This window comes from Aspergillus karnatakaensis (assembly GCF_047715665.1).
Source record: "Aspergillus karnatakaensis strain CBS 102800 unplaced genomic scaffold BJY04scaffold_1, whole genome shotgun sequence".
In the NCBI taxonomy this organism is placed as follows: domain Eukaryota; kingdom Fungi; phylum Ascomycota; class Eurotiomycetes; order Eurotiales; family Aspergillaceae; genus Aspergillus; species Aspergillus karnatakaensis.
In genome coordinates, this window is record NW_027395713.1 from 1,017,814 (window position 1) to 1,039,532 (window position 21,719).

General features: G+C 50.6%; 11 protein-coding genes across 11 annotated transcripts; 7 read left to right on the forward strand and 4 right to left on the reverse strand.

The window, feature by feature from the left end:
* Nucleotides 1-5: 5 nt before the first annotated feature.
* Nucleotides 6-1,650, forward strand: BJY04DRAFT_212643 (oxygenase MpaB family protein; the record flags this gene model as incomplete). Its single annotated transcript, XM_073714639.1, has 4 exons — nt 6-353; nt 409-437; nt 493-1,219; nt 1,285-1,650. 4 exons carry the CDS (start codon nt 6-8, stop codon nt 1,648-1,650), a joined length of 1,470 nt encoding a protein of 489 aa, XP_073577427.1.
* Nucleotides 1,651-3,158: 1,508 nt separating this feature from the next.
* BJY04DRAFT_212644 (putative UbiD family decarboxylase) lies at nt 3,159-4,464 on the forward strand (the record flags this gene model as incomplete). Its single annotated transcript, XM_073714640.1, has 4 exons — nt 3,159-3,210; nt 3,262-3,347; nt 3,408-3,616; nt 3,678-4,464. 4 exons carry the CDS (start codon nt 3,159-3,161, stop codon nt 4,462-4,464), a joined length of 1,134 nt encoding a protein of 377 aa, XP_073577428.1.
* Nucleotides 4,465-4,753: 289 nt separating this feature from the next.
* On the reverse strand, nt 4,754-5,128 carry BJY04DRAFT_212645 (uncharacterized protein; the record flags this gene model as incomplete). The annotated part of the gene is made up of 1 exon (XM_073714641.1): nt 4,754-5,128. The coding sequence occupies one exon, from the start codon at nt 5,126-5,128 to the stop codon at nt 4,754-4,756; it is 375 nt and encodes a 124-aa protein (XP_073577429.1).
* A 1,266-nt stretch (nt 5,129-6,394) lies between these two features.
* On the forward strand, nt 6,395-7,148 carry BJY04DRAFT_5358 (cupin domain-containing protein). The gene has a single exon (XM_073720587.1). The coding sequence runs from the start codon at nt 6,442-6,444 to the stop codon at nt 7,111-7,113; it is 672 nt and encodes a 223-aa protein (XP_073577430.1). The 5' UTR covers nt 6,395-6,441; the 3' UTR covers nt 7,114-7,148.
* BJY04DRAFT_225537 (permease for cytosine/purines, uracil, thiamine, allantoin-domain-containing protein) lies at nt 7,149-8,879 on the reverse strand (the record flags this gene model as incomplete). Its single annotated transcript, XM_073718223.1, has 1 exon — nt 7,149-8,879. The coding sequence occupies one exon, from the start codon at nt 8,877-8,879 to the stop codon at nt 7,185-7,187; it is 1,695 nt and encodes a 564-aa protein (XP_073577431.1). The 3' UTR covers nt 7,149-7,184.
* A 431-nt stretch (nt 8,880-9,310) lies between these two features.
* BJY04DRAFT_176317 (uncharacterized protein) lies at nt 9,311-9,721 on the forward strand. The gene has a single exon (XM_073709454.1). The coding sequence runs from the start codon at nt 9,348-9,350 to the stop codon at nt 9,657-9,659; it is 312 nt and encodes a 103-aa protein (XP_073577432.1). The 5' UTR covers nt 9,311-9,347; the 3' UTR covers nt 9,660-9,721.
* Nucleotides 9,702-10,885, forward strand: BJY04DRAFT_176319 (uncharacterized protein). Its single transcript, XM_073709455.1, has one exon. It carries the CDS (start codon nt 9,874-9,876, stop codon nt 10,786-10,788), a length of 915 nt encoding a protein of 304 aa, XP_073577433.1. The 5' UTR covers nt 9,702-9,873; the 3' UTR covers nt 10,789-10,885.
* Nucleotides 10,886-13,002: 2,117 nt separating this feature from the next.
* On the reverse strand, nt 13,003-14,547 carry BJY04DRAFT_225539 (luciferase-like domain-containing protein; the record flags this gene model as incomplete). Its single annotated transcript, XM_073718224.1, has 3 exons — nt 13,003-13,900; nt 13,950-14,020; nt 14,083-14,547. 3 exons carry the CDS (start codon nt 14,545-14,547, stop codon nt 13,003-13,005), a joined length of 1,434 nt encoding a protein of 477 aa, XP_073577434.1.
* Nucleotides 14,548-14,918: 371 nt separating this feature from the next.
* BJY04DRAFT_204454 (major facilitator superfamily domain-containing protein) lies at nt 14,919-16,497 on the forward strand (the record flags this gene model as incomplete). Its single annotated transcript, XM_073713493.1, has 3 exons — nt 14,919-14,942; nt 15,009-15,245; nt 15,292-16,497. 3 exons carry the CDS (start codon nt 14,919-14,921, stop codon nt 16,495-16,497), a joined length of 1,467 nt encoding a protein of 488 aa, XP_073577435.1.
* A 1,192-nt stretch (nt 16,498-17,689) lies between these two features.
* BJY04DRAFT_212651 (uncharacterized protein) lies at nt 17,690-18,792 on the forward strand (the record flags this gene model as incomplete). Its single annotated transcript, XM_073714642.1, has 2 exons — nt 17,690-18,597; nt 18,654-18,792. The coding sequence occupies 2 exons, from the start codon at nt 17,690-17,692 to the stop codon at nt 18,790-18,792; spliced, it is 1,047 nt and encodes a 348-aa protein (XP_073577436.1).
* An 80-nt stretch (nt 18,793-18,872) lies between these two features.
* BJY04DRAFT_212652 (uncharacterized protein) lies at nt 18,873-20,252 on the reverse strand (the record flags this gene model as incomplete). The annotated part of the gene is made up of 4 exons (XM_073714643.1): nt 18,873-19,791; nt 19,856-19,990; nt 20,043-20,073; nt 20,135-20,252. 4 exons carry the CDS (start codon nt 20,250-20,252, stop codon nt 18,873-18,875), a joined length of 1,203 nt encoding a protein of 400 aa, XP_073577437.1.
* Between the last annotated feature and the right edge of the window lie 1,467 nt (nt 20,253-21,719).

A 21,719-nucleotide genomic window follows, 5' to 3' on the forward strand; every position in this document is an offset into this window, starting at 1 on the left:
CAAAGATGTCCGTCACAAAATCGAAAAAGGGTAACAGAGTCGAGTACCACTACTGGGACTACAGCTTCGAATGGACCGATCAGCATCGACCCGCAAGCCAACTTGACCCCTGGATCCGAACTTGCGACACCCTCGCCGACGAAGCGAATGAGAAACTAGACGCGTTACCAGCGTCGGCTGACGATCCAACGAAGCGAGACCGATACGCACTGCTACGTGATAACCATGCCAGCGATCCGAAGCTTGAGGAGCTATGGAACCAGATCAATACCGTGCCTGAGTGGGTAGACTGGGATCAGATAGCGAGAGGTCAGGATATCTTTTGGCGGTATTTAATTCCGGTTACAAATGCTGTACGTTTACTTTCCTACCGGTGCTGAATGATACAAATTAACTTAGTGCCCACAGTTGACGTTTGTCAGTCTGCTTGGTGGAATGTAAGTACTTATTTCACGCGAACTAGATACTCCCGCCCTAACAGCACGTTTGCAGGGGCGCCATCCGCGTCGGCGAAACCCTCTCGCGCACTGGCGGGTTCAGCGCAAAAGTCGTCCGCCGGCGCCTCCTCGAAACAGTCCAGCATACAATCCAAGTCAACAACTCACCTTCAGCCATGAAGCCCGGGGGTGAGGGGCATCTAGCCTCCGTTCGGGTCCGCCTGTTACACTCCGCCGTGCGCCGCAAGATCCTCAGTCTCGTTGAGCAGGATCCTACCTACTACGACCTTGACCGCTACGGACTTCCGATAAATGATCTCGATTCGTTTGCAACGATCAACACATTTAGTAGCACGGTGATCTGGCTCGGCCTCCCCCGACAGGGCGTCGTGCTATCTGCGCAGGAGGAAGAAGATTATATTGCTCTATGGCGATTAGTTGCATGGTATATGGGCGCACCCGATGAACCATTTGAGAATGCGGCGAAGGCAAAAATCGTCTCTGAGTCTCTACTAGTTAATGAATTTGAGCCGACGGATACAGGCCGCATTCTGGCGCGAAATATCGCAATTGGACTGGAGAATACGGCACCGATTTATGCTTCTCTCGAGTACATGGATGCGCTTACGAGGTTGCTGAATGGGGACATGTTGAGTGATGAGTTGCATATTCCGAAGACAGGTCTGTGGAATCGGATGATGATGTGGGGGTATTGCTTTTGGGTGAAGGTGCAGGCGAATACGTTGCCATTGGTTCCGGCAGTTGACAGGTATATTATTGAGGTAAGTCCACTTTGCTTCGAGGTTACGACCACTTGTGGATTATTTTGATTACTGACATGATGTAGAACCGCAAGAAAATGTTCTGGAAGCATCTCATGGATGAGAAGGAGGGCCTGGGAAAAGAAACGGTGTTCGACTTCAAATACATTCCTAGTCTCAAAGGCAAGACGAGATTGGGCGACAGGAAGAAGTACTTCTTCAAGAAGCCGGGTGTTGAGATTCTCTCGTACCTTGGGTTGCTTTCGGCGTTTGTGTCTGCTGCTGGGACTGCTACTGGGCTTTACTTTCTGATTACCAGGTTGATACCGGAGACTAGGGTTGTCCTACCGGGCCTTGTGAAAATCATTAGGGAGAGGTTGGTGACATTGCCTGTTGGGGCGTTGACGGTGCCGGAGGTGGTCAAGGGGTTGAGGGGGAGGTTGGCTCTGTAGGGTATAAGTAGTTATTAGATACGATAGAGCTTTCTGCTGTACAATCCAGATTTGTTAGTTTTAATGGTAGATCAAGTGACCAGCAGACTGATTCGTCAATCACCATACCACAGGTACCAATTCGCTATGCCAACTCCCTCTTGCTCAAATGATTGTCTCTAACAGCACTTAACTATAGGGGGACTTAGCACCTGTCAGTTAGTTTCTTCTAACAATCATGGGTGTATATACAGTTGATTCTCCGTTTCCAAACAAAGATACAGTCTGATCCATCAGCTTGGCTACGAAATGAATGACCATGATACTACCCACGTGATCATTAGAGCCCTCAGATCGGTATACTCATGGACGCTGACAATTCCCCGTCCCTTTTCAAGACCTATTCATGGATTTTGATCTTGTAGCGAATGCCATTCACCGTTGGGAGACATGGTCATAGTCATCAGGCAGCGTAGGATCTGTGTGATGGACAATGCCCTGAATGGAGGTGTAAGATTCCGGTTTCTTCACGACTTTGGCGCACAGCACCATCCGACGAGTCAAAAGGATAGAGCAGAGATCATTATGTATTTCCGTTTCCCATTCTTATCTGAACGGACATTGACCGGGCGACATCGGCAACTGTTCCATGGTTCCTGTTTCGAGCTATTGAGCTACCTCCAAGTTTCCGATAAGAGATCTTTCAGCCTCTTTTGCTCAAGGAACAAAAAGCTACAGAGAAGCTTGAAAATGAAGACCAAGATGCACAGGGCGGGCCAAGCACGGGCAAACCTCGGTGTCTCCAGCGTAAACATAGCCCGACACTGTGGGGCGGAGGCGAACTGTCGTTAAATTCTACCTGTTCGGGAAGACTTTACGACGCCTTTTCGGCTTCGGAGCACTTCAAAGTTCAGGGGCAGCTCGCTCTCTTATGCTAGATTATGCTCGATCTTTGATAGTACACTGTGTCTTATGACTGTCTGGGCAATAGAGGAGGAACAACTGGGCCCACCGTTCAGTTGTTATCATATATTACCAGTTGGTTATGAAGAGAGGACGAAATCGTTGTATGTTCTTCAACCGCATGTCTGATGGCGAGCTTCAGCCGATCGGATTATGGCTCGATCTCGCCCGGAGCATTAAAGTTTTCCAGAGCCCCATCTCGATCAGCAAAGGAATCTCAACCCGAGAGATTGGTAGTTAGTTTAGTTGACCGATATCGGCCCACCGCCATGTGTTTTGCATGCATGCCCGTTATTCGGTACCTTGGGTCCGGTCAACCACTCACATCAATTGTTGAAATCATCATGACTCGTGCATTCCCAGCTTCCCAGTCACAACCACCGCTGAGATTTGCTGTATCGGGCTTACCCCACAATAGCCTCTCTCAAAATATAGCTGACTCTCCAAGCTTAAGAGCGTTGGAAATTCAGTCAAGGGACACCCCGGCAACCTGTTCACCACAACCACACTCCTTTTATGTGCATCACTGGTCCCAATACAATACGCTGCAGTAAGCGCTCACAGCCATGGTCAAGGCTGTGGAAGCATGGGTGTGGGTGGCAGTTGTCCTCGCTATCAGTATGTTATCATCAAATATCTATCAAGACAGCATCTAAACGACCATGACAGCCGTATTGCGCTATGTCTCCCGGGTGCTACAGCTGGGGTCCTTTCGAAATCTGCAGTTAGAGGACCTTGCAATGGCAATAACAGTGGTATGTCCTCTTTCCGCGCCTGTTTGACTGAATAGATGACTCAACGTCGGCTTTAAACAGATCTTCTACATACTACTGACCGTATTCCTGATCCAAGTCGACAAGCATGGCACGAATGGAGTTCCCCCAAGTCAATTCCAAACTCTCGACCCGGCAAGCTTCCCGGACCGCGTTGTCGGCAGTAAGATGGTCGTCGCAGCCGAGCAGTTCTGGCTTGTCGTCGTCTGGGGATGCAAATGGTGTCTGCTTCTGTTGTACTCGACCATGACGTGAGACTCTCAATACCACCCAATGCTCTAACAGTCCGTCTAACCACTCTACTCGTTCCAGATCTGGCCTGTTCCAGCACCGCTTCGTCAAAATCATCGGCGCAATCTGTATCTTCTCCTTCATCCTCATCGAAATCCTCTTCTTCGCCGTCTGGTGCCGCCCCTTCACCGCGTACTGGTCCGTGCCGGCAAAGAACCAGCAATGCGCCGTCTACACCAACCACGTTATCATCACCCTCGTCTTCAACATCACGACCGATCTAATGATCATGGCCATTCCACTGCCGCTCCTTATCCGCGCGAAGCTCTCACTCGCTCGCAAGCTTACCCTGTGCGCCGTATTCTCGCTCGGCACGTTCGTAATCCTCTGCTCCATCCTCTCGAAATACTACTCCATCTCTCAACCCTACGGCATGAAATGGATAGACTGGTACGTCCGCGAGGCCGCAACGGCCGTTATAGTCGCCAACATCCCGCAAACATGGACGCTTTTCCGGCGGCTATTCAACTGGAGCTCCTTCCTCCACCAGTCCTCGTACAACGCGCGCAGCCGGACGGGGAATAAATACGGAGGCACGAGCGGTCGGATGGCAAGCTCCACAATGCAGCTCTCGCGGTTTCGAAGGGGTGGAGATACAGACAAGTCGCAATTAGTGTCTGGGGATTATACCGCGCGCGAGCAGCCGCTGGAGATCTGGGCTCATCGGCAGTTTGATGTTACGAATGAGGTTGATGATAGACGGAGTTTGAGTCAGAGTAGTGCCACGGGCAGCGGGGAGTTTGAGATGATAGGGACGGAACAGAGACCTGCGCAGACAACGGTCACGGTTAAGGGGCATGATGAGTGATTTGGTCAGAATACCGTACTGGCGCAGAACCACTCTGATGGTGCACATAGACGTTATCTCTTATTCGGCAGGCAATAGATCAAGACTAGAAAGAAGAACATGTTTAATGACAGCATCGTGGCCCCTCCAAACACTCTCCAAGTATATACAGGATTGCACATTCTCGTGATCAGGCAATTCCAGGCCCCCGAGCTGATTCTGACGGACCGATGAAGACCAACAACAAAAGCCAAGTACATGGGTCACCCGCTCCCTCGCGCAGGGCATAAATCACTTCCAGATCTCAATCTCAAACACGGCGACAAACAGTCCGATAACTACTAATCTTATCCTGCAGGGTCGTATACTGCAGATCCTTGAACTCCTGATATTCGCAAGCGGTATGGTACCCCAATTGGCTGCTCGGCTTGCAATCTAGGGCATTATAAAGCTCCAGACAGCATTTGGTCGTGCGTGCGGCGTTGTAAGGCTGGAACTTGAATGATGAGACAAGATTGTTGACGGGATTGGGAGCACCTTGACACGCGGCGCCGGGGTTACCGGGTCCACTGCGCTCGTGCAATCGACCCTTGAAGTTTGCGTGCTCGTAGAACTTGACATGCCAGGCGGAAGCTGTGGAAGTCAGGGTGAGGACCGCTGCGAACAGAGCGAGGTTGAGCTTCATTACGGAGGATGGAGGATGTGATCTTTGTCGAATGGCCGGTGTTAGTAAGCTCTTTTCTCGAATGTCAGTTTGAATACGTACAGCTTTGTAGTCTGATGGTTATCTTACTGTTGAGATTGATGATAGATCCTCTCAGAGGAGAGATATGCCTTTTATATACTCAGATCCAGGGTCTCTTGAGTCCCTAAGAAGCCTTCTTGTAAGTCCGTGTTTATTTTGGACTTTCATATCATAGGTATGCCTCCAAGTCATCGTCCATACGATGAAGTTTGGAGGACGAAACATGAATGCTCGTGATATAGTTCCAGATTACGGTAGGTGGAGCAAACAATATATTCAAAGGTAAATACCAAGGCTTTTAGTGCTGAACGTGGGTCGATGAGTGGGCAACCGGGGTCTCATTCCAGGCCACTACTTTGCTCCTATCGTTTTCAGGAACGGAGTATGCGATTCGTCCGTATGCATATCCTTGTAGTAACCACGAGTGCCTTTATGGAAGCCGAGTATGAAGTTATTTAGAGAAGGGAACTTATCAAAAGGCAATCTGAGAGCATCTATATCTTTGTTTTGAGGATTATGGGTGAGAGTCCTAGTAGCGGAGAGCCAGGACATTCGTTTTGACAATGGAGAAGCAAGACTCTTTAGTCAATACGGAGTTCAGCCCGTGCAGCTTTTAGAAGGTACATACGCTACTATGCAGGGTCCCAACCTAGGTCCAAGTCCACGCTAGAATACGAGCTCACCATCCAATGGCTCATAAACCTGTACTCCCAGACCATCCGCTTAGTTACTAACGTCTTCTGATACCTAATTAGGGCTGTCACCAACATTGACGTGATACAGTAAGGGTCCTTGGGCATTAGCCGGCAATACGGCTCGTGGGCCGGAAAATGAAGCTTGGAATGACTCAGGGCGATATGAATGGGGATAGAGCACGGTAAGCTAAACGAGAGCAGCAGTCCGGGAGTCCATGGCAAGATGATTTTGTTTTCGAAGTCATAATTGTTTACAAGGCATGTGCAGCCCTCAATCTTGCCCGTCTCGTTAGAGAAGTTTACCTGAAGGTACCATAACCTAACTAAATCTCTCTTCCTCGTAAGATATCCCAGTCAACTTGCTTACCAATCGGTAGATGTTATGAGCGAATCGGAAGATCAGCCGATCAGGCAGGATGTCGTGTGCGGGGAGAGCCCTATCAGCCCCGCACGGCAGCGACTTCCGAGTCACCAGGACGTCATCAATCATATATACCCATGTAGCCAGCCAGGAACAGCTCTTTAGAGTATAGCAAAACATTCCTATCTGCAGCCATCATGGTTGAAATAAAACAATACCACCTCCACCCAACAGACCTCATCCCAAACTCCCCACGCCCTTTGTTGCACTACAAAAACGGCCTCCCCCGAAACGCTGAGGGCCACTGCTCCCCAAGTCAAGTCTATGAGATCTTTACAAAGAACGACTGGAACGTCCACTGGATATTCCGATACAGCGCCACCCAGCTCAGCCACTTTCACTCCCTCGCGCACGAATGCATGGCTGTTCTCTCCGGGACTGCAACGATCCGGTTCGGTGTCGCCGATACTTCCGACGACCTAGACGAAAGCACACACGGTTCCGCCTTTGAGTCCGGTGGTGTTGAGCTGGATGCTAAAGCTGGGGATGTTTTTATTATCCCTGCTGGCGTGGCGCATAAAACATACAATACGAAACCGGAGGCGGAGTTTAAGCTTCTTACGCCGGGAAGGGGGCACGGGATCGAAGCAGATGATAAGAAGACGGCACTCGAAAGGATTAAGCTTAGTGGATATACCATGATGGGGGCTTATAGTGGCGGTGATTGGAACTTTGTGAAGAGTGGAGGAGAGTTTGAGAGGGTGTGGGCGGTGCCGAAGCCGAGGTTTGATCCGGTGTTTGGGAGGGAGGAGAGAGGGCTTGTTGGGACTTGGAAGGGAGGCAAGAGAGCAGCGGAGGCTAGGTTATAGATATGATTCCACCTTGCTAGGAGCTCTTGCTCGTCACGACTACACATCACCCGACTTATTAATGACGAGTGCTAATCAACCTCGCACTCCTTCCCCGACACTCTAGTATCTTTATCCCCCGTCTCTACATCTCCATTTCCATCATCAACCTCACCATCAATGACAATAGAGTCATACCGCCCCGCCAACTCCTCCCATTTCAGATTCTTCGTCGCTTTCGCAGCATGGTGAGGCCATACCTTGCATAGAAGATAATAAACAATCGCACCAGTCGGAAACGTCAACAGCCATCCCAGATTCCCAAAGTCTTCCGCCACCGCAGGAACATCTGCACCGACTTTATAGATAAACCCGACAAAGCACAAGCCGACAGCTGTGAGGTAGGCAATATATGCCTGAAGGTTCCACCCGCCTTTGTACCAGTAGTGCTCATTATTGCGGTTTCCGATGTACAGACTTGGGATGAAGATGTTGCCGTTCGAGATGAGGTAGTATTCCACAAGCATGATGCTAATGGCCGGGCCCATGAAGATCCCATATGCCCCCATAAAATCGAGGAATGTCTGCGCGGAAGCGTAGATCTTCCAGGGACAGATAGCCCATGCGAGAAGGTGGACGAGAATAAAGCCCCGGGTCATGGTGATGTAGCGCGGCCAGAGCATAGAGCTGTCTGATCCAAAGGGGATCATGTTGGACGAGATGTTCTGGCTCAGAGAGAGGGAGAACCATGTGCAGGCAAGAAGGAAAATACCGAATCGTGCGCCAGATGTTGTGTGCTGCTCCAGCATGTAGGCCATCACGTTCCAGGGTGTCCAGATCGTTTGGCCGGTAGCCGTGCGAAGGGCGGAAGTACCGAGAATACCGAGAACGGAGGAGAGTGGGTTGAAGACCGAGTTGGTGAATATAGTGATCCAGATTGGACTCCATTGCGAGTTGGCCCAACGAGCCATGTCGGGAATAGACTCGATGTAGGTGGATCCATTGCTGATGGTGCTGGAAAAAGCATAGATGATCTGCCACGCCTTAGCGCTGTTAGACAGCGGGGACGACTCAAACTCCTGTAAACTGATTCGGCCACCCGACTGAACAAGGCAGTAAATGAAAAGTCCAAAGATGGCGGGGAAGCTCAAAATGCAGGAGCTGGTGAAAAACCACTTCATCTGGTATGGTCGCTTGAAAAGCAACGGGATCATGACGACCCAGACAATGAAGTAGCAGAGAAACTGCTGTGTCGTGTATCCTATGCTTTCAGGCACCTGGTTGGGAATGTCGGTAAAGTGGTGTCCAAATATGGCCATCATCATGATTTCCAGATAGCTTGCACACTCGTAGACCTTTGTCGCGTACCAAACACACGCTAGGATGCAGCGAACGGCAACCTGATAGGAGCTCCCCCACATGCCGTAGACTGACCGAGCAATGGCAGGGAAGCCAATATGATATTTTGCGGCCGCCTTGGAGTTCGCTGACACGAGCAGCCCGGCAAGAATATTGGCAGCGAAGGCGAGAACCACCGCATTCTGCCACCCTAGACCCACCCCGATGATGCTGCTTCCTCCAGTCCAGTTATTGAAACCAGTTCCGATAAAGTATAGGAGGTAATTATGCCAGCGGTAGTTCCGTTTGCTCGGCGGTGTCGGGTCAATGTCTTGGTTGGACCAGATCTGTCCATTCTCGTCGTGACGAGACTTTTCGACTCGGAGGTCCTGTTTGATTTGCTCCCCCCATGCCGCCGCGCTTCGTTGGATTCGCCGAGTGACCGGCATGATGAATAAACCTAGTGTCCAAGGAAATAGTAATAGAGAGGAAGAACAATGATCAATACATAGTTTATATAATGATCTCCCGAATAGATCCAGTCAAGCTCTTCCCCAGATAACGTGGAACGCAGGGGGTTGACAAGCTTCAATGTGGAATTGGCACGCGGGCAGATTATCGCCAGACCCTTGTGATTGGGCGCTGTGCTAGCTAGAGAATATGCTGCTTCCTTGTTGGACGATAAGGCTTTAGCTTGTCAGCGACACGAGTCATGCTGGTTGCCCGCGGGCCAACAACGGGTTAACAACGGGCAAAGCTGTACTCCATAGCTAGCGCCGCGGGGAGTGCTTTCGGGGACCATGATCGTCTGATGTTAGAAGAAAGAGTCAACTTCATATTTATCGGACTGTTCCCTCGTTCCATATTCCTGTGAATAGCTCTGTGAGGTTCCTGACAAATCAAGAACTGGTTTCAGAATGGCGACTACCACAAGTGTTGGCTCGATTCAGGTTCAGGCCCTAAAACCTACCGTGCCCCTTCTCGATCAACGCTTTGTCGATGTCAAGAAGTCACTTGTGTCTTCGGAGAACAAAAAAAGGGTCATCGACTCATACAACAACATCTGCGCAGCTTTGAAAGATGAAGTTGCATTTATTGAGAAGACGGGGCCGAAAATGGTCCCAGAAATTGACTTCAACGAGGTCGTTTCCAACGGTTGGTCAAGAAACAGATCGAATTTACCGGAAGTGTGTGCTGAATCGAGTTTCCATAGGAGGCAAACTTCCTGAAGATTTCGCAAACCTCATTCGCGAGCGTGGGTGTGTGATCCTTCGCAACGTCGTTCCTGAAGAGCAAGCAACAGCCTGGGAAACCGAACTTTCAGAATACACGAAGAAGCACCCGCAGGTAGGAGGGTACCCGAAGAACAATCCTCAAAATTGGTCGTTGTGGTGGACACGGCCGCAGGTCCAGATTCGCAGCCACCCGCGCGTGCTCAAAGCCATGGATGCTGTCTCAGGACTGTGGCATGTTGATGACGAAACGCTCCCTTTCGATCCATCTTCCCAAGTCGTATACCCAGACCGTTTCCGCATTCGATATCCTAGCAAGGATGCCGAATACACCTTACCACCCCACCTTGACAGCGGTGCAATTGAACGATGGGAAGATGAGGAAAACCGCGCGAACTACGAAGCCATCTTCACCGGGAACTGGCAAGCCTGGGATGCGTGGAGGGCCGACCGTCGCATTGGCGCAAAGAGCGACCTGTACGGAATTGAGCCGGCGTGCTCTTGCTGGCGCAGTCTGCAAGGCTGGCTTTCCTTGTCACACACTGGAACTGGCGAGGGAACATTGCGCCTCCTCCCAAGTCTGAAGTTGTCTGTCGCGTACATGATGCTCCGGCCACTGTTCCACGATGGAGAGACCTTCGACGATTCGCAACCCACATTCCCCGGGGCACGGCCAGGAAATACGCAGTTTTTTCCCACGCGAGAGCATCACCCACACCTAGACTTGAACCGAAGCATTGTTGGTATTCCACCAGTCAAGCCCGGTGACTACGTGTTCTGGCACTGCGACCTGGTGCATGAAGTTGACCGGTTTCACCCTGGAACAAAGAACTCGAGCGTCTCATACAATGCCTGCAACCCGCTGACACCGTACAACATCGAGTCCCTAGTCAGCGTGCGTGAGGCATTCGGCAAGGCTGTACCCCCCAAGGATTTCGCTCTGTATGTGCACGCCAAAGAGGAAGAGGCTCAGCATGATGACCACGGTGCCAGGAAGGAAAATGTGCTGACTGAAGCTGGACTGCGAGCGTTGGGTCTGGTCAAACTGGACGAGAATGAAGAAGGACTGACAGAGGGTCAGCGGGCCGTCCGCCGGCTTGCCAATGAGAAATTAGGATTCGCTTAGATCATAAATCATATATGAACTTCAAAATACGTTGTCGGCATCTCCATCACATATTGTGTGCACAGATTCTGGCGTGTCTGAGTCGGCTGCGCCAAAGAGTTGTTCCATGATGAGGTTGAGCCTTCGGAGGGGTAGACGAGCAACCTCGAAATGGCCTGTTTGCGTATGTAGATTATTGAGTCGCTCCAGGTACGCACGATATTCTATCAGCAGAGCACGGCGGTCTTGGAACTCTGTATCCTCAGTGCTTGACAGGAGCAGCGTCGTAAGGAGAGAACCAATCATGGTCAGCCCTCCGCGTGAGTAGCTAAGCCAAAGCCCAGCCGAATGGGTGCCCTCCAATAATGCAAGTAGTGGGAAAAGGGTATTTCGGACCATGTCAATTATACTTGTTGTGATGGCAGTCGAGTGAGTCAATTCCTGGGCTTTCAATTTACTGAGCATGGCACGTCGGACTGATAAACACACAGTCAGAGCCAGGAGCCTCGCTGTATAGCTATGCGTAGGACTGTCGAGACTTATTGCCACTGTTTGATCTAAGCATTTCTGAGATTGGAGCAGCAAAGTCTCAGCCACATTTTGACCGTCCTCATTGGGCGCGAATTCGAATCTAGATCGTACGCTATAAAACCTTTCTGAAGTTTCTGACAAAACCGAGGTAAATGAGCATAGCGAGATAAAGGCTTGAGATGGAGATATCGAATTCACGGGTAGTCGGTCCTGGTCATCAGAGAAGTCCGCCAGAGTGAGGGCTGCGACACTCCAGTTATCACGCGTGATGTGGGACGGTCGGCCGAGTAAATGCGACATCCACTTGTCGTGAATCCAAACGGCCCACCAAAGAATACGTCGCACCTTTCGTTCAGCTGGAGCGATGTTCCAGTTTCCAGGGTCAATGTGAAGCCCAACATCTTGCGCTATAGCCACCAGCGTACTTGTCAGCGGCCAGAAGCCTGGATGATTCGGGGCTCGTATCTGGCTTGGAATCATCTGCATAAATAGAAGATGGGCCTGGATTACCGCCAGGTTTGGGGTGCGTGCTTCATGTGTCAGGCAAGAGAAGATCCACGGTCGCAATTCCCGCCCAGGTGGCGGTTCTGTTGCGGCACAAGACGAGAACTGCCAGAACTGCGCACCGTGATAGCAAACCATAGCCAAAAGAGAAGCAGGTATTTCGCGCCGGGTACGTCTAGTCTGGAAAACGTCTTCAGTTTCCAATATGGGATAAGATGGGTGGAAATGAATGTAATAGAGTCGGATTAGTTCGTTTTCGTGGGGACCAAAGACAGACTCGACCTTTTTCAGCGAATACATCTCGGAGTGGCCATCAAGATGGGAGTTTGGGTATACGGTAAAGTAGGACGGCAATCCGTCGCCAACTGATACTCTCCAAGCAGTCCAAGAATCATCTCCAAATCGCCCCAGGTCGTCGTATACAAGATGTCGCAGTACATCTGGATCTTGATCACCGCTGGCTCCAGCATAGAGGCACGTCCGGTTTGGAAATACAGTCGTACCGTGACACGCATCCCCAGATAACGCGTCTGCTTCCGGCCTTGGATCGCTGTCAGCGGAAGCAGGAGATGGGCGCGAGGTTTCACCACCGTGTGGTCGGCGCCGCTGGGGTGCGTCGTTGAAAGTGCATGTTTTCCCGCGGTGACTGCATAAGGAGCAGGCCTTATCGATTTGGTCGCGAATGCAGGCGATACGCCTTCGTCGGCATGCATCGCACCTGGACCTGTTAAATGGATATATCCAATCACCTGAGAGTGCACTCACGGTCTTACTAGCCTAGATCGATATGGCCTCGATATATTCTGTGTCATGATGAATTGGTTGCAAGTTGGAGTTGGTGTTGATGGAAGGAAGTTCCAGTTGGAGTTGGAGTCCTGCCATCACCTGACCCTCTGCCATAGCCGATGTTAGGCCAGATACTAGGTATTGCCATCCACTACTGTCATACTTCCGATAAAACGCTATCATGCGCTGCCAGAGTTTGTCTGAATAAGGTATGGTCAGGTTGAGACTCGGTGGGTGCGTGAGAGATAGATATATATATATAACACATGAAGTAGCCGGTTCTTTCTGGTAAAGATACTATAGGAACACGTAATTAGTACGGAACTACATTATTGCGTAGGTAGAAGAGTACAAATGTTAGCCTAATCACCTTGTGAGTTCTTCATGAGGTCTCATAGAACACATCGTCTACTCCTAGTTCACTTCCTCTCTATAAACATCATACTTGTAGCTCGACCCAACATGATCCTCAGGTAACCTCGACTTTCCACCTCCATAAACTCTCTCGCGCATCGTTCCAGATTCTCCCTTCGGTGCATAAAGACCCCTCTCCCGTATAACCGGCACAAGCAAATCAACCACATCCTCCCACGTCCCAGGCACAGTGATATGTCCGATATTGAACCCATCGATATCAGCAACCTTAACCCAGCGCTCCATCTCATCTGCGACTTCCTCCGCTGTACCGACAGGAACCGGACCTGAAGCTCCCAATGCGACGGCTTTCCCAATAGTTCGCGGCGTCCACTTGGGCACGCCTTCCCCGGGGTATGCGAGATTCTCGAGCAGCGACTGGAGCTGCACATTCGATGCTCTACTGCCCATTTCTCGAGTGACTTCGGCGTCGAGATCGAGTTTTGAAAGATCGATGCCTGTGTTTGCGCACCAGTATACCAGGCCACCTTCCTCGCTGGCGTAGGAGAGGGCTTCACGATACTTCTCTTGCGCTTCATCGTGTGTTTTACCGAGGATGGGTGTCAAGGAAGCAAAAATCTTGACGGAGTGAGGGTCTCGTCCGACTTCAGCGATCTTATCCCTAATTCTCTTTACCCGTGGGCCGATGACTTCCGGCGTGAGTCCAACAACGAAAATCCCTTCAGCGTGGGTTGCACCGAATTGTAACCCTGCAGGTGATGAGCCAGCCTGGAAGATAAATGGTGTGCGCTGAGGACTGGGGTCGAGAATATGAGGTGCCTGGACTTTGAAGTGCTCGCCTTGGTGCTTGATCACACGGACCTTCTGAAACTCGGCGTAGATGTTGTTTTCGCGGTCTTCAACGAGCGCATCGTCGGCCCAGGAGCCTTCCCAGAGCCTTAATATGGTTAGTCATGGGAGACAATGTTGTGGTAGAATAAGCTTACTTGTAGCAGACTCGTAGATACTCATCAGCGATCTCGTATCGCTTGTCATGCGGAATGGGGGCAATTCCGATCTATAAGACGATTAGCTTGCTAGACAATCGGGAGACACGAAAGTAACGACGTAAGAACTTACCGCTTCGAATCCTGAAGCCTTCCATGAGGTAACGACATTCCAGCCAAATCGGCCCTGAGTGAGATGGTCTAAGGTCGAAAAGCGCTTGGCTAGCACATATGGGGCCTCAAAAGAAGTAGAGGACGTGATAGCGAAACCGAGATTCTTAGTGACTGCAGCCATCGCTGTCAGGGGCACAGCCGGGTCACCCATGGGGTACTGAACACCATTGCGAACGCATGGCTCAGCAGTGCCTGTATATACATCGCACCAGCCGTTGGTGTCAGCAAGAAAGATAGCATTGAAATCACCGCGCTCTAGAATTTTCGCAACATCCGTCCAGTAGGACAGATCGCGCCTTTTTGTCGCAGAGCGATCTTTTGGGTTCCGCCATTGTCCAAAGGACATATGGCCGACAGTAAACATGTCAAAAGCATTGAGAAAGATGCGTCGCTTCGCCGACGAGTTAGTGCTTTCTGCAGCCATGATTCTATCGGTGGACGGTTGCGCTATCTGCAAGATCGATGTCGTGTTAACGCCTCTTGAATAGCTGCAGAAAGAGGCTCGGACCAGATAATCTATTTATTGTAGAAGAATTGCCTGCCACGTTTTTCTTGGTATGGAGTGAGCAATAACTACTCCAACTGACCTCAATGCTACCCCGAATGTCGTGCTCTTAGCACCTATCAGCCCATCGGCCTTCTCCGAATTTAGGGCTAGTCGCTGGAAGACGACATCGGCCACGAGGTTCGCGACATCTCCTAATCTTACCTGCAGCTTATAAGAGATCTCTTGTTACCGTGCCATCCCTGCACGGCGTACCATCCGATCGGTAGATCAGTGAGATAGCTGCCACCATGCCGGATTTGGAGGATATCAGTGTAGCACCTGCTGAGAAGACCATTGCGTCTGTGCAAGCTACTGCAGATAATGATGACCTCGAAGAGGCCAAGAATCCCAAGGCAGCCTTCCTTTCTCAGTTCACTGCCGAAGATGATCGTCGAATCATGCGCAAGGTAGACCGCCGTTGTCTCCTGCTCATGGGCCTCATGTACCTGCTAAAGCAGATCGACTATACCAATGCTGCTTCAGTCAAGGTTCTTCAGGTTGGCGAGCCCAGCAACATCCTGACAGAAACAAACATGAGTGCCAACGACTACAACTGGGTGCAAACCATCTACTTCGTTAGTTACACTACCCCCCTTCCATGATGAGATTCTAATATTCTAGATTGGTCTCGTCCTCTTTGAGGTCCCTAGCAACCTCATGCTCAAGCGAGTCACCCCCCACAAATGGATGACGCGCATTTTCCTCTCGTGGGGCATCGTCGTCGCATGCCACGCAGCTATCCAGAACAAAGCTGGGTTCTATGCCCTCCGCTTTCTGCTCGGCGCCCTCGAAGCAGGCTTCTTTCCTGGTCTCGCCGCCCAAATGTGCTCCTGGTACCGCAGCGACGAATACGGCCGACCGATTATGTGGATGTTTGCATTCCAGAATTGCAGTGGTATAATCGGGTCTCTTCTCACATACGGAATTTCATACATGAACGGCGTCGGTGGATTGAGCGCCTGGCGCTGGGTCTTCCTCCTCGAAGGCATAATCACAATCCTCTTCTGCCCATTCATCTACTTCATTCTGCCCGATTACCCCAAGTCTCCCTCCTCCGCGAAGTGGCTCACACCTGATGAGCAAGAATATCTTGAACTCCGACTCAGCGACAACGCACCGAAAACCGACGACCCGAACTTCTCCCTCCCCGAAATCATCGCCGCCCTCAAAGACCCTAAAATCTACTTTTTCACAGCTTGTCAATTTCTCCTCAACATCGCCGGCTACGGTCTCTCCTGGCAACTCCCCACAATCACCACCGCACTCGGCTTCGCCAGCCTTCCTCGGAATCAGTTGCTAAACATTCCCCCCGCCGCCGCAACAGTGATCGGTATAATCATCGCGGCCCGCCTAATGCGCTACGCATTCATAACCCGCCCCTTCTTCTGTCAACTCCTCAACGGCATAACTCTCATCTTCTTTATCATCCTCTGCTGCCCCGTCTCACCAGGCGGAACATACGCAGCGCTCGTGCTAGGCACAACATTCTACTTCGTGTACTTCATCCCCTTCTGGGGCTGGCGTTCCTCAAGTCTGATCGGTGCCACGGGCACGGCGTTTGCGGTTGCGCTGCAGACGGCTGTTGCGCAGGTTGGCGGGATCATTGCGCCGCAGGTATTCCAGAGTAAATACGCGAAGGATAACTATCGGGTCAGTTTTATTATCTGCACTGTCTGTACGGCGGCGGCAATGGTGAGTAATCAGATCTTGTGGTACTTGAGTCGGGATGTTGAGGGGGATGTGTTGAAGGTTAGAAGAAAAAGGATTGAGGCGGAGAAGGCCGGTGTTGTTTTTGTGGGAGAGGATGTGAAGATCGTGGATAGGTGATTGAAGGTGCTTGGAGAAAAGTATAGGAAGGGGGTGTGGTGAGGTATAGATAGAGGTAAAGGGGGTGTGGCGAATGTATCATAGATTTAGATATAGATAAATTGGCTAGACATTCTACATGTTACAAAATAATTTGAATAGTTGATGGTTTATACGCCTTCCCTTGACCTATGTAGGGTTGACTGCGGGCATTGTTTCGTTGCATATCCTCAGACCTTCGTTGCTATGAAGTTCTAGAGAGGGGCGAGAGAAAGTCGAAGATCTGCTGGATCTCACAATCCAACCGTAGAGCCATACTGATCTCAAGGAGTTATCCAAGTGTTCTGACAATGACGAATCCCTGTCCCCAACCAATCCTGTGACCGGCTCTGCGGGAAGTGAACAAGTGAGAAAGGAATCAACAGTGGCAGCTGCGGGAACAGGATATGGTGCAATATCAGAACTCTATATTTAATTACGAGTAATCCACCTTCGATAATCTGTCCATTTAGGCGTCAGAGGGCTTTCGAACGGAGGATAGCCCAGGATTAACCATCAGCCTCTAGCCTGCTGCCTCAAAACCAACATCAGATTGCTTGATCTAGTCGAAAGCTTGCTCGGGTGCCTCATAAGCCTCAGTAATAGCAGACTCTACGCCTTCCGGGTAGCGAGTCCGCACATTTCCTAATTATCTGACCCCTCTCTTCCAAATACATGGTTGAGCGTGTATATTTGTTCCAGAGAGCTTTCGACACAGTTAAGAAACAGCTGAGGTTCATTCACTTCCTGATATGTTCGGCTCATGCTCATGCAGGATCTTATCAAGAGACCAGGGCTGCTTGATAATAGAGAGACTAAAACAGGTCTTTTTTTTGCCGATGAAAGAAACCATTCTTGTACGGATGATGGAACCCAGCGAAACCGCCACGGTGGGTACACTAAAGGACCGGCCCGCTTAGTGGGTCGGGGCATAGCCCCGAAAGTCGAAACCTGGTAGTTAATAGTTAGTACACCGATAAAACGTCCAAAACGTCCATCATAGACGAGTGTGTTCTAGTAAGGCATGTATCAACCTGCAGGGGTATGATAAGTCTGAGACTGCGACGCTGAGTCAGCACTGGCCTTGTCTGCTACGAACCCCGCGGTGGAAGACATTCGAAAACATCTCCCTCCGACGATCGAACTGTTGGCACGATTCTCCGAAAATTTTGAGATGGACCTCCAGGACCCAGTCCCAGCTACTGAAGCCGAAGCCATCGCGAAGATTGAGGAATGGTATCAAGCCGGACGACCGCTCTTCACCCGCGATGCCATGCTGCGCGTGCGCGACCAGTTACGAGAACCAACCCCGGGTGATCGAATTCGCATTGAAGGATTTCATGGACAGGTACACGACTGTCGCGTAAAGACTGGTGAAATCTCTGAGAATTACCCAATCGAGTACAACCAAAACGGCGAACCGACTTTAAACCGTGAAGGCGAGCTTGAGAAGTGGGTGCTCAAGGAGCCTCGTATACGCTACAGATCGTACGATAGTATGATAGATGATATGCAACGGGGTTATGGTTTATCTTGGTCCTACTGCACGATCACAATCGTTCATCCTATGGAGCGTTGTGATTTGCCGCTAGAAGTTGGGGACCTTGATGCTGGTCGGCAATTCTTCAATGCTGCCTTGCAGGATTGGGAAGCTAGTGATACCTGGAAGGAAATCAAGGGTACGCTTCTGTCGTTGGCGCTTCGTCATGAGATCGGCAATATTATTGGCATGGCCAGCGGGACCTTTACGGCATCCTCGAGATCCGGCGGGTCGAGTCGATCGGCCGTCCAGAATGCATTTCTGGTGACACTTAAGAAGCTTCTACAAGACAGCCATCTTGGAACGGGGCATGTCGACTGCTACGCACAAGACCCAGCATATTCCCAGAGAGACCAGACGATCCTTGCAGAATCAGATATTCAAGTCGTCGAGGACCCGGACGGCTTCCTACATGTCGATGATACTTCACTAGTATTCTCCTGCGCACCGAACATATGCGTCAAGGAGGTGATCACGGATATTGCACGACCAACAATCCTGATCTGGTGCGCTGTGAGCGATGAGCCGCCGACTCTTAGCATGTATTGCCACGGCTATCAACCCCTCTCATTTTTAGCATCCACTGATATAGTTTTAGAACTGACCCAGACTCTCCACGAGTGCAGGAGATGATTAGGACCGAATATGATAGACTTCCATGGCCGGAGGATGATGGAGGAAATTTCACTGCGATGGCTATCTATGTAAAGAAGAGCGCTCGTACATCCGGTACATAGAGGCCTTTGCGACCAGAAATCGTCCAGATGGGAGGTGATGTATCCCGTGCCATTTAAAAAAGCTCCAGCCGAGTGCTACTTCACAATTCAGCATGTTCTATCTTAGTATCATCATACTCCTCAATGCACCAACTTGGTTCCCAGCAGAAACCTGTGCCGTCATTTTCCATGTAAACCCTGGCAATCCTTGCCGCCCCTCTCGCGCCGGTAAATGTCAAATTATTCTCCCCAGTACCTATCTCAGTCCCTGATCGTAGATAGCGATTGAGTAATCCCCGAGCAAAGTTATTTTGCGCTTCGGAAACCTCTTTGAGGGCGTTAAGTAGTCTGTCATCCCGCGCGTGTGAACCGAGAAGAAGAACATGGTCAACGGTCTCATTCCCGATTACTCTCTCGATAATACCCTTAATACCGTTCCAATACTTTCTCTCACCATCGCTGTCCGATGGAACCCTATCAGCCCCATGGATAGGTCTTTCCACCACCACTTCGGGCCAGAACATATCATCGTCACGAACTTGCAATGTAGCCCCAAAGCTAGCAGCGTTGTAGCTGACTGCAAGCACAACAGATGGGGTAGTCGCTGTAGTATTGATCAAATCGCCCCCTCCAAGCCCTTCAAGTAACAGTGCCGCATTTGACGCAATAAGGCCGGGGCTACTGGAAAGTCGGAGTCCAGCTATATGACTTGCTAGCCGGAATCTTGTGCTGTATGTGCCCATCGTCCTGTCTATAAAGTCGGGTAAACTGATATACATGTCGTTGAACTTGAGTGGCGGCTGGACCGTGTCGAGGGCCTGGATTTTGATCTCTCTTAACATTGATGCGACCGTTTTGGTCCAATCGTCTGGATTGAATTCAGGTGGGCCGCGGCGGTAGTTGTCAACCATGCGTGGCAGTGTTGTTCGGAGATTGTATAGCCAAGCCCAAGGATACTTCCAGTATACGTTGAGCGGATAAGGATTGCGCCAGTTCGGATCTTCAAAGTGAACTGTTCCCCTAGCAGTAGAATTCTACCGTCAGTCCCGATGGGAGAGAACCAGAGGGTATTCCAAACTCTTACATCAACGAATCCCCGCCACTCCGCACATTCAGTGCATCCTCCGCAAGCAAGCGCATCGCAGATCGATACTCCATCGTACCGCCAATCCTGATCAGATCTGCCGTTGTCCCGTTTTTGTACTGGATCGCGGCCGTCCTAGAACTGCGTTAGCCGTGGAGCTACCCTTGCTTTGTTTACCATGAACTACCCATATGCCATTGTAAGATCGATCCCGACGCCTGCATATGGTCAGTATATACCGGGTGGTAGTATCATGACTGATTGGAGCCTTTTGTATACCAGGAGCGGTTCGTAGTCCAGGGGGGCTGCATTCTGCGCAGTTCGTGCCCCCGCAGATAAATTCTTCGGCATGCACTAGCAGTGCCATTAGAATGAGGACTCTCCATAAAGCGGGCATTTTTAGAGACACAGGCGATCGTTTTCTTTTAGAGTCCGGTATGATGAGAATCTAGGAGAAAGATAGTTTGGTTCGTGTAGCCCGGTCTGCTGGGGCTGAACGGCCAAGATGCCACATGGTCCAGCTTGAAGTGGGAGACGTGGTCATTCACCTAAGTACCTCACCGCGGAACTTCACTTAATCTGGCGCAGTGAACTAAATACCAGCGTGTCTGAATTGAGCAGAGTCTCTGTGGAGCTGGTGCTGTGAAAGCATACAAGAAAAAGAGGAATTGTCTATTGTTCTAAATGATGGTAGATGCTTGATCTCGGTGGGTTTTAGAGCACTAGACGCCGAAATAGCATGACTTGTAGTCGTAGTTTTTGCGGTCCACAACTACATGGCCTTGCGACCTACTAGTCTGGGCAGGACACCACCCAACGATATAAGCGATCGAGCGGAATGAGAGCACCAAGACGCCGATTCTAGAAAGGAGCGAGTGAGATTTCCCGAGTCCGAATAAACAGATCGTGTCACATGGGCTGTACTGCCAACATCAGAAACCACTTCGTCGAGGCGGCCACTCTGCAATGGGCAGTCTGAGGATCTTCAAATCATCCGCTTCCAGCTCCGAATCCATTTCCAAGGTGAGGCCAATGTAGTGATTCACTAGCAGACAGTGGGCGGCCGGTGTTGTCTAAAGGTAACAGAAAGTCTGGTTCTAAATAAATATGCTCTAAACGAAGCTGTTTGAGTGAGAGACTGAGTTGCCCGAGGCGCGGAGAAAGGGTATCGATGTCTGAAGACAGCACAATCAAGCCGGGCATCATGAGCTTCCAGGGGTACTCCCCTTGGATAGAGAGGTCGAGGACGTTGAGGCTGAAGGGGATATATTCATCCAAGTTGAGGCGTAGCTGCGTGAGTGACGGACAATGCTGTGCGATCCGCATCACTGCCCCCGCCCATATCTGATGGTACCTTGCTCCTTCACAGTCATCCGGGAAGCACAGGCGGTTGGCGCATGGGACGTCTGGTGAAGAAGTTGAGCTATCATCCGAGAACTGGGCTCGGTAAACTGGAACAGCTTTGGTGCGGCCTTTCTTGAACTCCCAACAATACTCGCCAATATCGAATTCGATTGTATACGATTCGAGGTCCTCGTCGGCAGTCGGCACCCGAAAGCATTAAATCTAGGGACAGGCGAATGCTTTCATCCGAGGATGCAAGAGTCTCTAGGATACCAACGATACCAGTTTCAAATGCCTCATTGTTTGCTTGGCGTACGCGATTGTCGATGGTGTATCCTTTTTCTTTCTTAGCCTGCCAGTCCTGAAGGTCGACAGGACGACAATGTGGTATGTCAGGTGGCGGAGCCACGCCCGTCTAGACCGCCCATAGTCGGAGGTTATAGCGCGGAATTTGTCCAATGTCACCAAGGGGCCTTGTTACGGTTCAGTAACAGGTGGTGCTTGAGAAATTCACTCTTGC